The 19899-nt window shown below is 38.3% G+C and overlaps 1 protein-coding gene across 1 annotated transcript in view; it reads right to left on the bottom strand.

The window, feature by feature from the left end:
* Window positions 1-88: 88 nt before the first annotated feature.
* LOC150080211 (protein timeless homolog) overlaps window positions 89-19899 on the bottom strand; it is a 734420-nt gene continuing 714609 nt past the window's right edge. The window contains exons 14-18 of the mRNA XM_090380646.1: window positions 17469-17679; window positions 12809-12951; window positions 6919-7007; window positions 4403-4538; window positions 89-245 (exon numbers count right to left, since the gene is read on the bottom strand). Of these exons, the coding sequence (XP_090236772.1) occupies window positions 89-245; window positions 4403-4538; window positions 6919-7007; window positions 12809-12951; window positions 17469-17679 (736 nt within the window). The remainder of the gene's footprint in view (window positions 246-4402; window positions 4539-6918; window positions 7008-12808; window positions 12952-17468; window positions 17680-19899) is intronic.

Here is a 19899-nt window from a genome sequence, read left to right as displayed (position 1 = left end):
AACCATAATCCTTCTGGGTGTTTCCATCAATTTAAGATAGCAGACAGTTGATGTTTTGCTCCACTATTTGTGGCGTATTTTGACCCTTTCACTTTGTTCCTTCTTCGCTTAATGAAGTATAGTGAGTGTCCGAATACTTCTGAGAGAGTACAGTATATTCTCTGATTATCTCACCTGTTGAATCCTTATATTTTTCAAACAGTTGTCGCAATTCCACTTCTTCAGCTTCTTGCCATTGGGGTGCCCTGTAAAGTGAAAGACAGACTATAATGCACAGAGTTGCTCATAAACAAAAGTTATTCATTTTATAAGAGTAACATAATACAGTATATTAATATTTAGGGCTTGTTGTGGTGGGGGATAACGTATGCTGGAAGTGACAGAATATTGCACAGGAAGTGAGATCTCCAGGTTGATCAGTGTAACAAATGGAGACCCTCAGTGCTCCATGCTGAGGCTCCCTCCTCTTTCTAATTATCATAAATAATACTGAACAGTGTGTCCTAGGGAGGCTGTCAATGTTTTTCGATGATCTGAAAGTGGGAAGGGCGGTTAACAATTCGAGCCTGGCCACGTTGCTTCAACAAGACTTGGATCGGCTGCATATATGATCCGAAAAATGGCAATTGGATACTAAGAGATTATCATACATCACTGGTTAAACACACACACACACACACACACACACACACACACACACACACACACACACACACACACACACACACACACACACACACACACACACAGCATTAAAGTTAAAATGGCTGCTCCCTCTCCCCATGGAAAGAGTATGGTGATCGAAATTTTAGGAGGTTGTGGAAGTGAAATATGAGCAATTTTGGTTGTTTATTCAAGTTAAAAAAAAAAGAAAAGAATGCAGTGTATGAGAGTGAATCAAATGAGAACAAAATTTCGGTTGTCAAAATTTAAATTAAACATCGCCATGACTATAAATTTAGGGATTGGTTATAATACCTGTAATGAATAATACAGGGCGTCAATTGTCCTGCATGCGCATAAGTAGATACAGTATGGCGTTCAGAGTAACGGGTGTGTTATAAAGCGCAACAGTGTTATTCAGTTTCTTCCAGAGAAGGCTCGCTCTGTCTCTCTCAAGAAAAAATTCAATGGCGTATGGCAAAAGTGACAACTGCATGTCATATCCACCAGTGTGCGAATGCGTAAATCATTACCGTGAAGTAAGAAACAGAATGATTCAGTGTACAACAGTGGATGTGGCAAGCAAGCCGGATATCAGTTATGGTTCTGCCTACATTACTGTCAATGACAGTTTTGTAGAAGAAGAAGAAGAACTCTATTGTATACACAAGGCACACAGCACCCTTCACGGCTACCAGGGTTGAATTACAGGAAGATCTGCATGAAGTGGGTTCCCAAGTGTCCCAATGGCAAACAGGAACATCTGAGAATGGCATTTTCTTCAGCACTTAACGCGGTTAAGATAAGGAAGGAAATACCTTCTTGGATCGCATTGGGGCTGTGGATGAGACCTGGTGTAGACACTTTGAACACATTACAGAACAGCGACGGCACATCACTATGGCAACCATTCAGTTTCTGGATGGTTGCCATAGTGATTAAGACCTTTTTTTTTTTTTTTTTTTTTTTTTGATTTGGTAGTTGTTGGCGCATCGGCTTCTGTGGTCATATTACACCTCCCAAGGTTTTTGCAGTACTTTGATCGAAGCCCGAGGCAGGAATCGAACCCGCGACCTTTGGGTTGCCGGGCAGGTACTTTATCCACTCGGCTAGCCCGGTCGGCTTGATTAAGACCTCTGTAGAGCCTGGACTTGCCATGCGATTTTCATGTTTTTGGAAGGCAGACGTCAATGTTACACGGTCGATGAAGTGAGGAATCAAACCAAAGGCAAACAAAAGACTTTTACGAGCGTGGTATGAAATATTTAGTGTACAGATTGGATGAGCGTCTTAAATTGTGGTTGAGAATTTTTTTTTTTTTTGAAAAATTAAATAATAATAATAATAATAATAATAATAATAAGATTCTTTATTAACATAAATTTTATACAATAATGATTCCTTACACAGAAAGCCAGAGGAATCTTACAGTTTGTTGTTTATACAAGTGATTTTGTTTTATAAAAAAAAAAATAAATAATAATAATAGTAATAATAATTAATAGATCAAAGCAAAGATGATAATCAAAATGTAAAAATGAAGTGGCAATTACAGCGAAAAAGGACTACAAGTTGAGCAGAACATGAAATTACATCGGCTAACTAAGATCGGCACTTACATAAATGTCCTTTACAAACAGCAAGATAGGACAAGATGCCATCGCAATATGCCTTGTCTATAGTCCACAGATCGACGTCGATGTTGAACGAGTTGAGAGTGTCCAGAGTCACATTTGGGAAGTGTCTCTTGAAATTCTGTAACCGCTGGAGCTTTGAGCACAAGGAGGGAATACTGCGGAGATGTCTGCCCGGCAAACGCCAACCAACCGTGTTCCAGATGTTGATGTGATCCTGCTTAGCTGAGCATAGATGAAGGAATGACTTGATTTTTAGCACATGGGCTCTGTGGACTATGGGCGTATATTGCAGGTTGCAGCAGAGAGTAGATTTAGATGTTGTGTAGATCTGGTGCGACCACAAGTTGGCTCACTTCAGCACCCAGAATTCGAGGCCCCACAGTTTCCTGAGGCTGGTGGGTGGTGTTGGCGACCAAACTTCCACGGCATAGGAGAGTACACTACAGAAGTAAGTTGCGAGGTATTTCTTGATTATTTGCTTATTGTGCGTTTTGCACAGATTAATTTTCATTCCCCAGAAAGCTCTCAGGGTTTTGGAATACTGAGCTTGGATTTGTTTTTTATAGGTGAGGTTGGCATCAAGGATTACTTCTAAGACTTTGACACTGTCTGTGGGAGTCAGAACATTTCCTGCCAATTCCGGAAGTAGAGAAGGTGCAGTATCAGCAGAAGTCATCCGACTTGGCGTAAAGATGAGATAGTTTGACTTCTCTGGATTGACTGACAGGCCAAAAAATTTAGCATACTTACAGAATGTATTTAGCTGTTTACAGATTCAGAGGCGGTTTGTCTTTCTTGTGAATCACCAACATGGCGTTTGCATGGCAAGTAGCAAACAATATCATCAGCATACGATAGGAAAGCTGGAATTTGATCCATTAGTGGAACGAATATTGCTGGAAATAACAAGGCTGAGAGAGAACCACCTTGTGGGATCCCTACTTCGACGCTTTTAGTGACTGTTGTTAGTAAAAAAATGTCTAATTTTCATTTGAGTAGCTCTCGTATATTAGCAATTGTATATAATATCAGTGTGTAGATACACCATAGACAACTCTTAAGAAACTACAAAGTAGTTGTTGTAGGCATCATTTGCTCTTTCTCATATTGTGCTCTGCCTTCACGACGAGTTGCCATGATATTGCACTACCTCGAATAAGTAACGCTTCACTAATAGAGAAGACTATTGTTACTTATTCTCAGTGAGTATCAACACCCAGACATGTTTCAAGGCTATTGGCCTATCATCAGTGGGTGGGCAGGTACCCTGGTATTGCAGACATGACGACCCAGTTTTGAAGATAATCACACAATATGAGAGATGCCAAAAGGTGTATATGACTCTATTGTCTATGGTGTATCTACACACCGATATTATATAGATATTAAACTCTTAATGTATTATGCCTTGTGCATTTAGTTATTTTAAATATTAGCAATTGTGGATAGGATATCTAACAAGTGAAAGATCAGTGCTATAAAGAAGGAAAGGAAAATGTGAAGGAATATAACCCTTGAGGTACTTTCGTGTTATCCAACAAGTTTTAAGACAAGGAAACATCCACTACAACACCGGATAGTCATCCAGAGGCAAAGAGCAAGAATTTTATGATTTGTTGTGTGCCATTTTGGCAAAAGGTAAAACAATTCCTGTCCACACGGCAGGTGAAGTCTTGCAGTAAGAAAAAAAACATGGAGTTCTTGATATAACTGTGTCTACATCGAGCAGGTTAAAACTGAAGAAAATATGGTTCATATTCTGTGTTGGTGTAAAACAAACTAAAAAAACCCAAAAGGCTGAACGTTTGAACCGGCAGTTTATGTAATCCAGACTACTGTAATCTAAGCTTTAATCTTTTGTTTATCAGCTTACGTTGCAGATACAGGAAATTCAGAGGACAACTCACATTAGTTGTAGTCTAAAAGTCCAATAAGCAGTTTTGTCTAGGGCATATGTGAGTTTGAAAAAGAAGAATCCGATGGAAGAAACTATCGTTATAACAGTCATGCTGCTTTGCAATTATATTTGGAAAGGCTATGGTATGAATATTTTAACAGGTTATCAGCCTAACTCCACTTATATTTATTATGAGTATGCATACCTGATATACTTTTTTGGTGGTTTCAGTTCTTTCACGTTATTAATTACGCCCAATAATTTTAACTTCTTCGTTACTTGTCTTCTGGTCCTCGTTTTATTGATTAGATGATCCAGGATATTATCTACGACATCTTTATCTATAAATTTAAAGATTTAAAGTGTTAAATAACGAACTGTAAAAAAAATTATATATATATACAATTTTTATATTCGGTTAGTTATAATTAAGCTTCACAACTTCGGAAGCATGTTGCCGGAAAAACGGTTAATTACACAGAGTTCAAATTTAAAGTTGAGGAGCAAACACACACACTGGGTGATGAATACACCTGGTACCTTTAAGCTTGAACGTTCTCAAATAACAAAATTAGTGATACAATTGCATCATAGGATAACAGGCTGAGAATGCCGCGCAATTTCATTGATGATGTGTGGTTCCCATATCCGGAAGTTATGGATTTTAGCACTGCCACTGAGGTGAAAATGTGCCTTGGTCCATAGAATTTCTCCAGACCGCGGACAGCAACCACATTATAGCCAGAAATTGAAGAGAAAAGTTTTAAGTATTTGATTATATGCATTACTGCTACACCACTTAAATTATGCCTCAATGGCCGCATCTTCCCATGGATTATAAACACCCAAGCCTCTTTACTATGTTGGGCAGACTATGATGACTTTCTGTGCCTTTATGCACTTTCACATTCATATTAATAGCGTAAAATTCGTATACTTAATATCCTACAACTCCAATTTAATTCTGTTACAATTTTTCTCATTCCTTTAATTTCGCATGATTTGGCTGCTGTCCGTTCCAAATTTCAGCAATGTGCGATTAACCATTTTCTCCTACTGCAGGTCTGAAAATTGCGCAGACCTGCAGCTTTTATTATAAATACCTTATACACTAAAATGCCAATTGTATCAGATATATCTACCTAATATCTGCGCAGTAGCACAGTGGTAGCGTCACAGTCTTCCCCACACCAGGTGGAAAAGGCCGGGTTCGAATCCCGTCGATGACGCGAGGAACTTTCATGGACTTTTTTTTTTCATTCCGTGGTCTCAGGCGTAGATAGCAAAGTTTATATCTCCCCCCACCTCCCCGGAATCCCGGTTTCTTCGTCCAGGAAAGCAGACAAATCGACCAGAAAACAGATGCAATACACATGGGTAGTTGAATTAACATTCCAAATGACCCTAATATAATAGTTTAGTATACCTACCTAATAGTAAAAAATCCTCTTTAGCCATCATAACAGATTAGGCGACACCTCTCTGAATCCATACCACGACGAATGGATTCAGAGAGGTGTCGAATGCATGCCACGGGGATACTGGCCCATGTTGACCCAATTGCTTTTCTCAGTCGTTGCAAATTGGATTGTTGCGGATATCCACTCCGAGGAATTCGTTCCACATCATCCCACAGGTATTTAATTGGAATGTCACTAGTGAGGCCGCAGCAGTAAGCTAGGCCCGACGTAGCCCAGTGGTCAGGAGCGAGAGTGCATAGCACGCGTTCCTTGAGTGGACCGGGGTTCAAGCCCGTGACTACTAAATACGATAAATATTTGTATTGACGATTTATTGTAAACTCTACTGACTTGGTTGTCGTGCCGGAGTATAAACAGAAAATTTATTTAAATTCACCGTCATGTTCCTGGAACCAGTTCCGTGCAATGTGGCCTTGTGACGTGGCACATTATTGGGTTGGAGGAAAGCATTCATTTGCAGATAGTTAAACTGAGGCCATGAAAGGATGTTTCTGCTCAGAAACAGTTTCCGGATAATCTGTGGAGTTCAAATGTTGCTCCACAGGTATGAAGGGGGTCCCAGTGTGTCCACGAAATACTGTTACCAACAGCCTGCATTTTTTGACACCCGACTGATGGGTCCTTTGGATTCGTGCTGTTTTCGCCATATTTTGGTTCTCCCATCAGCATGAAACAGCAGAAACTAGGATTCGACAGACTGTAGTCTATCTGTTACACTGCAGAAATCTTGACAGCCTCCGCTGGCTTCTTGCATGAACCAGCTGTTTCCAATCATGGCTTGCCGTTAGCTGGGTTATTGGACCAATTTCGATAAACCCCCTGCAGAGCTGCAGTTTCCGAGATACTGATACTAGCTTTTGATGCTGACTATTATGTCTCATTCAAAGTTACTTAAATCTTCCACCTTGATCATTGTTGCAGTAAATGGGCAGATATGTAGCAACGTTGCTCCGAATCTGCCCAGCAGTTTAATATCATATGATGATGCTGTTACTGAAGGCGCGTTCTATTTCGTGTGAAGGGTAGGTGTAGCCAATAAACAGTGGGCCATTCAGTGTATTTTTATAAAACACAATAAGAAGTGAAATGTTCTCTAAAGACATACAGAGTTACATAACGGGTGCAATATTTTATGTGGTGCATTGACAGACAATTGTTCTCAGTTTGGATTCCATTCTTATACTTAGACCATTCTGATTCATTCAAACGTTCCACTGAATTTTTGAATAGATAAGTTTACCTCCTTCGGTTTCATTCCTGTATTGCTCATAAAGCTCCCTTAGTTCAAGCTCTTCCTCTTCTGTCCACATAAATTTGGCGATGCGACTGCTGAAAGAGAAAATAATAACTGCTATAGCATAAACGTGGTTATCAACTAAAGAAAATACGAATACTGTACTTATACATTTGTATATCACAAAATTAAATTACACTCAGTTTAGATCGTTTTATACATTGCATAAAGAGATAACAACAAGACATCAACCACTGCTTAACCAACTGTCATTCATCATTAATTTTTTTTTTATTCAGAATTTTTTCTCCAGATAAGGCGAAAACTTCCGTTTTTGGGAAACGGTAGTAGCGAAATCACTTTTTTTTAGTTGATTCAAACAGTCCCAATAACTAAATAAACTTGGCTACGTTTCGGATTTCTATACTGAAATCTGTCCTTGGGCATGGATTTTGGGTTCTCTGATATATATGTAAAAGAAAAATTAACACAGGTCGCTACAATACAAGAGACCAATATTCTACGCAAAAATAAAGTGATATTTAGAATTGAAATTATTAAAGAATTAGAATATAAAATTAAATTGAAAAATTACTTCAAACACTTAAATTACTCAATAGACAGGACGCACTGATACATACATAAAACAGTGAAAATTTAAATTTGAAATGAAATATATAATTTGCTACGCGTGTGTTTAATTAAACATTGGTTTTATGGAAATAGTAAAATGTATACACTTACTACACGATCACAAGACCATGGGAGAGAACCTAACTATATCCACTGAGGAACACTAGTTACAAAACTGACAAGAAAGAAACCAAGACTCTGAAAACCAAATAACACTGGTCAAAGGACAAACCGATGGAAACAAGAGCAAGAAGAGGGTAAGGATACTGCCAATTCAATTCTCTCTAAACAACACATAGTAAAAAAAATTGATGTAAAATTAACTATCTAAATTGCACCCAAGCTGGGAGTCACACCGCACCATCATATGAATCAGGAGAGCACGAAGCTCCATATGAAACGCGACTAGTACGATGGTCAGTGGTTTATCAGAAGCGCTCTCTGACGCGAAGCACTCCTGAACTGCTGCAAATGGCACTCTCCTGGTTATAGTAATAGTCTAAATAATCCGAAGTAATCTGAAATTGCAGAAGGTGGGGGTGGAGTATTGCTTGCCGGTTTCATGGAGCATTAGGATCTTAAGCAATATTACTTCCAGTCTGTCATGATTGTAGAAGTGAGAAATACGGGATGATCCACATGTTGTACGGGATGAAAATCCAGTCTCCAATCAACGGAAGCTAGAAACTATCCAGAGGACAACATTACTGACAACTTCTCGAGCCTGTTGCGCGGTCAGCACACACACACCCTGCAGGCCCTAGGAGGCTCTCCCCCTGGACCTGGAGGTGGTGCGGTCTGGCATCCTAACCAATCTGACCAGAGGAAAGGCTACCACCTTCCGAGACTTCACCTCAAACACAGCAAACAACCACAAAATGGAAAACCGACGTTTCATCGAATACTTACATTACCTCTGGCAGCAACGCTGGAATGACAGCGCAAAGGGCGCCATTATCAAAAAATTCATTCCAGACCTCAGAAATACTCAAAAATGCCGGTCTGGCTTTCCCCAGGCCTACTGTCCTGATACCTACTCACTGGGCATGGGGCCATCAGAGGAAAGTTAATAAAAATTGGATTAACAGACAACCCCCCTATCTGAAAATCCAGTAATAATTAACAGAGAAGCGGAGGGGGGGATACGAAATCAGCGGACCTCCCTTCCCCACATTGACGATTTGTCCCAGATTCGATTGAGATAGTGTTTTATGGATGGTAGGAACAACAAACTGGAATCCCTTTAAGCCATGGTCTATAACAACTCCCCTATGGTAATCCGAAACCTTTAAAAATCAGTGTGTCAGCTTACAGAAACTGCTGTAAACGTATTAAAACAATAATAAAATAAACAAAGGAGAAAATGCGCACTTTTACTACAATTTTTATGAACCAAAAAAATATCAGTCAGTAAATATCTTGGCAATAAGCACCGCGGCAATTTAGGTCATGAGGCAACACAAACGAGGTACATAAGAGCAATCATCTTTCCACCTTTACTCTATGCTGATGAAATTTGGGCGTCAGCGGCACCATCAATAAAGAAACCACTCTTTGCCACAGAATTCTGGCTCCTAAAGTGGGCCAACAGGAAGCACAACCTTCCAGCTCTGATTCACACCACGCAGCTTGCCAACTCTCTCGGGATTCCACGGCTTCCCACCTTAGTCGAAGACCAACGCCTCCTAGCAACAGTCAAGATGATAATAGGCATAATCGCAACACCTTCATTCTGGGATACCTGTGGCTGGAGGATCCCCCCTGCTGCCCTTAGGGCCAATCCCGAGCTCTACTCGCATTCAGCGCGACTCCATCTCTCGGACAGGTTCCTCCCTCAGCAGATGTTCAAGCAAACCCAGGCACTTGACGCCGACCTGAACAAATTCGCTATTGACCGGACTTACAGGAAAAAAATTATGTCTAGTAGGACTAATCTGCATTGACATGTGTACCTTGCATCTGTTCCTGTCTGATTGAGCTGGTGCTCTTATCTCGATGTTAAGTCAGCTCAATCAGACCTAACTCTCGTAAGGAGTTCTCTCCTTTGTATAAAATATGTTTTCTTTTGTAAAATTACCTGTTTTTGTAAATTAATTGTTCTATTTTCCCGGAAGTTTCGGGAGGTTGTAAAAATGTAAACCCCTGGCTTTTTGGCCGTGAAGGGCATTAAAGATTATCTCTCTCTCTCTCTCTCACAAATTTACGAGCTACACAACTGACACATAACGGTGCAAGTTGCATTGACATGATTGAAAACAATTAATTAATACCAATTATTAATCAGAAAAATAAAGACGAGGATGGGAAAATATATTAGTAAATATAAACAAGCAGAAATTTTAGAAGTTGTTATTTTTTTGCAATGCGATCAGCGGAAAACACATAAAAAGCCAATTTCTACATAGAAAGAGGGAGCCCAGATCAGATGTACTGATTCAGTTAAGCAACTTTATTCGAAGGTCGATTATCTAAGCAGTGGTAGAAACATTTAGGGAAGGTTGGTTAGATATTACGATTTAAGTTGGTGTGACCAAACCTCGTTTGATGTGCATCGCAACAAATCACTGAAATTCCTTAAAAGAACTAATTTAATTAAAAGAATCTGAAGAATTCTTTCTTCTCTATGGAATTTAGATGAAACACGCGGAGTATAACAAAAAGAAAAGTAATTAGGATTTTACGTTTTAAAAGTTCAAAGGTAATTTCAAAAGAATTTCGAACGGTTCCATCTGAAAATGGTTTCCGATGAATGAATCATTTAAAAGCATTTTTGCCGCAATTGAAAGTTAGTTACGTTTTCAATTTAATTAATAATTAGCATCAGAATTAAAACTAGACGTTTAACAATTTGAAAACAAATTAAACGTCTCAGAAGGCTCCCCAGTTCAGTAGTGAATTCGCCCACTGAAAGGCAACTTAATCTTCACAAGTGCAGATTATTTTAGGATATATTACTCTCAAGTAAAATATTATTATTATACAATAAGTAACAAGAAAGGTTTAATTAATAGTTTTAAAGTAGTGTATTACTTTGGGAAATTAATTTTCGTGCTCCATGAATACTCCTGGACAGCAGTAATACTGAAAATGGCCTTTACAGGGTGGTAAAATGATATGGATATGATTTCTTTCAGCTCTCTCGTATCCGGATCAGTGCTCGATTAAGGAGTGCTATATGATTTATTTAATAATAATTACAATTATTAATGACTGAAATTGTTATTAGAAGCCTACTTTCAGTGTTAATTGCTAGAGCCCACTGGCCTTAATCTAGCTCTGATTCTCATCTGTAACTCTTACCCTCGGGAATTATTAGCAGGTGTTTAATTATAGATAGTGATAGTTTATTTTTAAATCACCACGGTTTCACCAAGATATTTCTCAAATGGAAAACGATATCAGGGAAAATGGAGTTCAAATTTGTTGGCAGATTACTGTTGGAATCTCGTACGATTATAAAAGGCACAACAGAACAAAATCGAATAAGTGTTTTGTTATCAGATAAACATTTTTGTAATATAATAAGGTTAATAGACCAATTGTTCAATGTTTAGTACTGCGTTTTCTTAAAATATATGAAATCTTTTTTACTTTAATCCTTTCTCCCTTAAAATTGGTGAGTGATAGAGCAACATGGGTGCGATATTTGAATTCAGCAACAATAAATCTATAAGAATCACTCTGAATTTTAACAAGGAGCGAAACGAAAATTTTTTTTTGCCGAGCAGTGTATCAAACAACGTGCCGCAGGGACTTAAAAATTCTATGATGTACTCAATAAGTGTTTTCCAGAACCTCACCTCGTGATGTTCATGTGCTGGGTGAAATCTGTTCAGCAGTCCTTTTTCTGGAAGGACACGGGTGAACAGGGAGATATCGACATGTAATTTAGTACACTGGTCCAGAAGAGTATTCCAAAAAAGAGTCATGAAATTTTGAAGAGGTTCAAAGCTGCTTTTCCAAATTTATCGCCATGTTTTTTAGGGGCGCGAGGGGGATAGGGTGATATAGAACTGGAAAATAGTCTAAAACCATTCCATGGTCCAAAAAAAAAAAAAAAAAAAAAAAAAAGACGACGTACGATGAAAACATGGTATCGATCAGACTTTTCATTTTCGAACAATTCTCGAAACATATTTTCATTTACATACTGAAAAAATTCTGGGGAGAAGGGGAACGATGGAATTGCAATTGGTTTTAAAACTCACCAGAGACTAACAAAATTTACTCTCGATCCAACGTCTCCTTGTCGAGTAATCGAAATGTTTAATAATCGAAAGTAATAAACATTTTATAAGGAGGAGACTCGGGGGTTTGAATCAGAATCGATTCTAAAACATTCTCAAAAATGAACCATACCTGCCAACTTTTAACATAAATCCTGCCCTAGACAGAAGGTTCCAGTACTTGGGGGCACTGTCTAACCAGCCTTCACAGACTTTTCTGCTACATTATTACTACTTAATACTATTTAAAATTAAATTAAATATTAAAATAATTAAAAAAGCATTGAAATTAAGATATGAAAAGTTAATTTTTATTACAAAATGAAATATGTAAATATACATGTCAAAACATATGCCACATGCGTGCAACATTTTTTCATCTAATGTTACACACACACACACTGGTAACTGTACTTAATATGGGCAGATATGATTTAATCCGAAATATACAGCCATTTATGTATAGCGATAATTCGAGCTTTTAGAAGAAAAAGTAAATAAATAAAATAAATAAACATTGCCGAATTTCTAGTCCGATTTTATTTAAAATTGGGAAAGCTCAACAAATTTTTCTAAAAGGCCCAAGTATAAAATTTCATATAAATCCATAAAACAGGAGCTGAAAAAACAATTACATGAGGTTAGATAGACAGAGGAACAGATGGCTGGCGAGATAATACACTTTGCACTTCTGTGAAAAGAGCAGAACAAAAAAAAAAAAAAAAAAAAGAAAAGAAAACTTGCTTCCCTTACAAATATTAGGTATTTTACCCATTTTATAAACGAATGAACAAAATGGCTACCATCCAGAGATATTTCTATATTACCCACATTGCTGTGTCTAGAGAATTATGGATTAACATGTATTTTTCGCATCAGATGAAAAGCGTTCACAATTCAGTTAACTTTATGTAAACCTCAACTGACCCGAAACTAGAAACAGCATATTTAAAGAGACTTTTTGCCTCTCGCATATAAAATAAAGAAAAATTTTATTGTTTCACTTAGCAGAACTGTCACATCAAGGCACAACATACTTTTCGTAAGAGCCATATCCTTCCTGCAGCTCATAGACTTCCTTCTTGCTCTTCCAGAATAAAATCTCCATGAAAGATTTCTTGTTTTTCTTGCAAACTTCGAAAAACTTTCCGACTACAAACTTGGCAAACGTTGCCAGTTCCTGAAAAAACAATTACATAAAAAAAACGGGTAGAGAGAAAGAAATTTATACACTAGCAGCACACAAGAAAAGTATTTATATTTAAGACCACCGCACAAATGATTCATCACAGCTTACAAACCAAAAAGATACAAAGTTTAGGCTCAAATAAACAATGTTACTGGAGGTTTGTTGTTTGTTTTTTTTTATACGAACGCGGAAAGTATTTCTGCATTTCATTCTTCTAATAAGATAAAATTCTAGTTAAACACAGGAAATATTATATACTGTACAGCATTACGAATGCAATATTCGCTGTTTGGCCTGGCACGGGCGTTCATTCTAATCTATATAATGCTGACGATAATGAAGGGTGACAATGAATACTTTGGAAACTGCTCGGTAATCAGGAGCATACAATTCGAGCTCGCGGTCCTAGTTTCATTGTTAATCACAACAATGTGCTAATGCTGACCATAATGAAATGCGACAGGATGCTTTAGAAGGTGATCATCATCAACAACAGACGGTAGGAACGATCCACTGCTGAGTGACAAAACCTTCGATTGTTTACTGGCAATAGCGATTTTTACACAGGGGCGGATGCAGACTTTCTCTCCTAAATACTACGCTGAGTCAGATGAAGGAGGATTTCGAGTGTCTAAATTTAAGTTACACAGCAATAGGGACCATGGAATTCACAGTGACGGGCGAGTCCAATTTAGTGAAGTGTGTTATTCAGTCTTACAGCCCAGAGCGCCTCTCCTCTCCAAAATAAATTCATTGGCGTAAAAAGAGGTATACGTCAACAAGTGTAAGAAGAAAAATTCTGGAGGATCACCCTCGTCCATGACTATCTCATAGGATTTTCACAGAAGTTGTCTTGATAACAACTCGCGAAGGCGAATCGGTGTATAACGGCTGATAATGTGAAAGGGAGCTGATATCAGGCATGGGTCTGTCTACACCATCATGCATAACCTTCATGTTTTTAGAAGACTGAAAACTTAAAGAAATTCCTGAATTGGTATTCAAACGGAACATTTTATTTCTGCATTTGCCAAAACAAAAAAGGAAAAAAAAAATTCTGTCAATCACACCTTTCCCGTTTGAACTTTATCATTCATATCTTTCCTCTTTCAACTTTACAAAACTTTCTGCCTCGATCACTGTGGTAGGCAACTTATTCAAACACGCTAACGGAAAGTAAATTTTTTAAAATACAGGCTTCTGTTACTCTCCAGAATTTTATTTGTGCCCCTGGTTTTTCTGCTTCTACTAGTCAAAATATACAGCTTTCTTTCATTTTACTGATCCCTTTCAGGACATTATATACCACTATCAGATCCCTCGTAAGATGTCTAGTTGCCACGTTTTGCAGTCCGCCCCTTCTAAAGCTGTTCTTCATACGGACATCGATTAATTAATTAATTTATCTTTATTGTCGTAAAGACACGATACAATGCATGTGAAACCCCTGGTAACATGCACATCACGGCATGCTGCCAGGGGTTTCACATGGATAGTAATATAATAAAATAACAAGATAAATAATGATAATAAAAAATAGCAAAATTATTAAATAAAATAAAATACATGAATAGATACCATGTGAACCAGTTCTCCATACGTCAAGATTACAGGATTTGTGGTTCACAGAATACGGTGGCAGATCCAGATTTTTCACAGTTCAAATTCGCCACCCTACTAGGTGGGGAGAAAAATCACGTGCTTTCGTTAGGATTCTTCTCCTGTACTGCTTGTCACAGGCAAATCGGTTCAGATCCACGCCCAGCGATTGTATCGTCGTTAACATTCATGTGGATAGAAATCTCTCGGATATATAAAATAAATTTTCTGTTTATACTCCGGGACGACCAAACGGTCAGAGGAGTTCACAAGATAGACAGAATACAAGAAACAGCACCGTATTCAGTAGTCACGGGCTTGAACCCCGGTCACTCAAGGCACGTGTACTTATGCACCTGCGCGCCTGACCACTAGGCTACGGCGGCCTTTCATATGCAGTCTCCCATGGGTTGAGCACATGGCTTTGCTCCCAGCGCAGGAGGAACTCTCCAGCGGATCACGTCCCAGATGTTGGGGGTCAGAGATCTTTCAAGTAAGCATCTTCACAGTGAAAGCTCAGCATCTCTGTTCAATCTTCACTGGCCATCGCTGTAGCACGCTGCTGTGGAGGTAACTGAGACTCCATGTAGCCGATTTAATAAACAAAACTCAGCAGAAATTGGGGGTTCTGCTCCGTAGAGGACGCGTTGGAAGATGGCGGTCTGCATGTATCTCTTAGTAGTGCCTGGGTTTGTGACATACAGAAGGTGCTGTTTCGCCATCCAGCGATTTCGGCTCATTTGAAGGCGCAGATGTTCCAGTTGGTAGTTGAACAGTAACTTTGGCGGTCAAAGACCCCCCCCCCCCCAGGGTCACGATGCTTTGCTACACTTTTTATGATTTTCCCTTCATGCATAGGCTGAACGACTGTCGGATCGGGCTTCAATGAAAATACCATGCAAGCGGCATTGTCTGGATTAATCTTCAGACCAAAGAATTTGAGGTAGTTTCCTAGTTGTGTAAGGCTGTTGCTAATTACATTTTCTATATCTTGCACCTTATCCGAAGGCTTTATTGTGGTTAACAACTTGAAATCATCCGCATACGATATTATGTCGGTGTCTTTTTTGTTTACTAGAGGGTAAATGATGGCTTGATGAAATGTCCCCTTGCGATACCCCTGTATTGATGTTTCTGTGATAGGTCCGACCAGCCACAGTTAACGTAATTGTCCTGGTGGTCAGCAGCGACGTCAGGAACTTGAGGAGTCCGCCTTCAATGCCTTCAGAATGATTGAAGACGTTTTAAGAGTGCTGAAATGCTGATACTGTTGAAAGCTGCTTCCAAGTCCAGATAGGTTACCATTACTTCAGATCTTTCTTCGATGATATGGTTGGTTGTCCTTTGGAGGTTACTCTCGTTTGCTCGTTGATCTGCCTGGCAGTGCGTAAATGTATCTGAGAAGGTTTCTGAGGTAGAAGGTGACTAGTCAGTGTTGTGAGTATTGTTTTCTCTAGCAGTTTGAGGACTGAGAGATTGGCCCCAAGTCCTTCGCTATAGTCGGGTACTGACCTTTGGCAGTGGCCTTATGGTGTAAAAGTTCCAAAGAGAGGGGAAGAATTCTCCATGCAGTATGACCTTGAATATCGAGAGTAGTGGGTTAATAATGAACGGGCTCAAACACTTAATCACGAGCTAAGGGATTTCGTCCAATCCCATAGCGTTCGAAAGGAAATAATAATAAAATTAAAAAAAAAAAAAAAAAAAACAGAATTGGTGGAAGGCGACTGAGAGCAAATTAAAATTACTTTCACTCCACATACAATGAAAGTAATTTTAAGATATCAGGAGGGGAAAAGATTTCACGATAAGGAAAAATCAAAGAAGCATTTCTTTTTAGAAAATTTAACAAGAATAAAAAATAAAAACAACGGCAAAGATATTTCAGACCTGTGAAACGGATTATTTAATACAAAGATAAGGGAATACACGTGTGGTCACTAAGTTTTAAATTATTCTTATACTTTATTGGTCTTTTTCTGGGATTTATATTTCTGCTGTCTGGGCTTTAAACTAGTTTGCAAGTGATCGAGGCTTCTCTATAGGTGTGGTAACCCATTACTGATGGTATAGGTAATTTGTATCAGTCTATATGCATCCACATAAGAACCCATTCGCATTAGAGATAGTCCGATTAAGGCCATATTGCTCTTTATATGGTATCTGTAAAAATAGAGTATATCTGTGGTCGATTTTCTGCGTTCTGGACAAAAAACACGAGTTTTCGGGAGAAAAAACCATGACACTCTCGCCTGAAACCGACTAACTCAGCCACGTTGTGAAAAAGGCCTATAAAAATTCCTCCCGTCATCAACAGGACTCGAACTCAGGTCTCTTTAATCCGGTGTGGAGAAGAGGACAGCGATTTTATCACCTGTGATACCCACGAGGGCAGATGAGTCTAGTGTTTTTTTTTAGTGTTCTTTTAATGAGAAAGTGCACAGACCGCTTTCATTTGCCAAAAAGACAGTAATTGGTATTAATTACCATGACATATGAAAGTATCGTTGATGCCCGAGCTCACAGAGAACATGTTAAATAATGTACTAGCAGAATGTGCGCCCTGACATGTCTATAACGCAGTGACCTCCTTAATGAGACCCTATCTGACTGTTGGATAAGGCCTGGAGGTCACATCCAATAGCACGCACGACTTCCGAATCATATTCCTCTTGATTTACTTGTTTTGGAATAAGTGAAAGGCCAATTTAATATGCCCACTATAACCAATATACAATGCAAACAAAGCCGTGAAACTGTGGAATGAACTGAGAGTGATAGAAAAACTAATCCTTCGGGATGTATCACTGGATAAATATTGCATGAAATCGCTCTGTATCAATTGTGCGAAAATATAGTCAGTCCGGTTATAATAAAATAAAATAGTAATATTAATAATAAATACTTACTTTTATTGCTGGGGAACTTTGTCTTGTTGGATCATTTAAAATTCTCTGAAAAATCCTGAAGACGGTTGCTTGAAAGAGAAGTCCGTACATCTTATTGTCCCATGAAATACGATGGAACATTTTAATAATACAGTGATTGGTGTGATTTGAGTTTTTGTCGTAGAGAGCGAATAGCTTAGCATATGCTTGAACAACTTTTGTAGTGGCAAATCTGTTGAAGTGAAAGGGATAAAAATAGATAAATAAATAAAATTTAAAAAATGAATTTTTTTCATAAAATTCTATAAATTATCCAGTATCAGAAAGGGAAGCGTTAATGCAGAGGTCATTAAAATGAAAACTGTAAATAAAATAAGTTAAATAAAAATTTTATTTCACTAATAACAAGGAAACTATGAGTATCAATCTTCACTGTTGTCCACATTAAGTCTGATACACTTTCTTTAACGATGCACTGTGTGGATTCGTGGAGAGAAGTTTTGTGGTTGGTGTTGAATCCATTTGTGCACTGTTTTCTTGACCTCCTCTCCTGGGGAAAATTGATTTCCTCTAAGTGCACCCTTTAGTGGCCAAAAAAATGATAATCACATGAGGTTAAGTCTGGTGAATATGGAAGATAGGATAATACCTCAAATGTCATCTGTATTTGATTCAGGGTAAAACAGGCAGTCTTCATCATGCTATAGGCACATGACGTTTCTTTCGAATTCTGGCTTTAATTATTACATCACAATATTTGTTACTCGGTCTTTCTCCTCTCTCCAGATAATATTTCTAAATCACTCCTTTATGATCTCCGGATACAGTGCGTAACACTTTCCCAGCTGATGGTTGGGCAGGGACTTTCTTCGGTCTAGGAGCTTATATGTCGACACTGAACTTGCGCTTTTGCTTTTTGGTGTATAAGAGCACATTGGATTCATCTCATGTCACTGCGTATTATCATAAGGCGCTTCTTTTTCCTTCAGTTTTGGTAAAGAGTTGAGGAATCCATTGAGCATTCACTTTTTTAAAGTGCAATTCCTCGCTAATGACAGTATGCGCCGAACCAACACAAATATCATGCCATGCACGCCATGGCAGTTTCTTCAATAGTAATGCAACGGTTTTCTCGTATGAGTAATTCTTGTCGCTATGAGAATCCTCAACACTTTCAATAGCGTTTTTTTTTAAAACTTATTCATCCACTTTTAGACTTCCCATTGACTTTTATGTACGCTTCACCATTCAATCTCTACCTTGGTATCATGACTGCAAGGGTTCTGCCATCTTGAAAACTGACTCTTTACAAATAATGCCAGCGGATGGAATCACGTGGGTGCTCAGTGCTGCCAAAACACTTCGATCAATAATCTGACGCCAGATTATCATCAGTTTTTGCATAATATGCATTATGCTGGTTTTGCAGTTTTCATTTGAATAAATATTTTCTTCTAACAACTAATTTTGTTTTGACAGATGAAAAGAACTTTTTCTTTATTTATTTTCCAATCCAGTTTGCAATTTACGATGACGTAAAAAATTTGCTCCCAATTCGAAAAAACACAAATTGATAAATAATAACTATCGGTAAGTTTAAGATCTTTAGACAATTTCAGAGCCTAAAAAAAGCTTCGAACTTGGTGGTTAAACTAACGACAGTTTTAATAATTTGTTTTCTTCTTATCCTAGCTAAAACGGTTTTAAAGCTTGTAAACGAAAAAAGAAGAGGGCATTTTAGAGTTAGTCACTAACTGAAGACCAAAATTTTCTGAAGTATATATACAGGAAGACAGTCATGACTTTGATGGCACAAAGCGAATTACATATAAAGAAATATAAAATCCACTTTAAGAATGGAAAAATATTTTAAAATAAGTATGACGCCTCGTACAACAAAAACAAATAAAGGATATAAATCATTATTTATTTCTTGACATTAAAAGGATTCTGCTAACTGAATACACATGGTGACGAATTTTGACGATAGATCATACAACTCTATAAAAAAGTTTTTCACTTTTTATTGCCTTACCAGTTTATCAGAGAACACATTGTCCCGATATCGTACTCCTCCTGTCAGACAAACAAAAAGCCCATCAGCGTCCTACACTTCACGTGGACATGTGTTTTTGTAAATGTATATATACAGGAATCCTTGAACGTCAGTTCATCTCCGCCTCGTATCTCTGTGAAGAATAATATCACTACAAATGGGCCAGGTATGTGTGCGAAGGAGTTTTGTGTGTATTATATGTGTGTGTGTGTTCTAGCCGCTTGGCTACCCAGAAGGACCAGTCACCTGGACAGATGATTCTGGATACTCGTCCACACCACGGGAAGGTGGACCAGTCCCAATAGTGCTCGTGATGTCTCAATTCGAGACTCTGAACCACCTGACGTTGCTTGCCAAAAGGTGGACCAGATTCCACTGGGGGCCAACTCCAGAGGG

Source organism: Mastigoproctus giganteus, chromosome 9 (assembly GCF_048544385.1).
Source record: "Mastigoproctus giganteus isolate SK-2022 chromosome 9, ASM4854438v1, whole genome shotgun sequence".
NCBI lineage: Eukaryota > Metazoa > Arthropoda > Arachnida > Uropygi > Thelyphonidae > Mastigoproctus > Mastigoproctus giganteus.
This window is presented reverse-complemented; position numbering and strand designations above follow the sequence as displayed.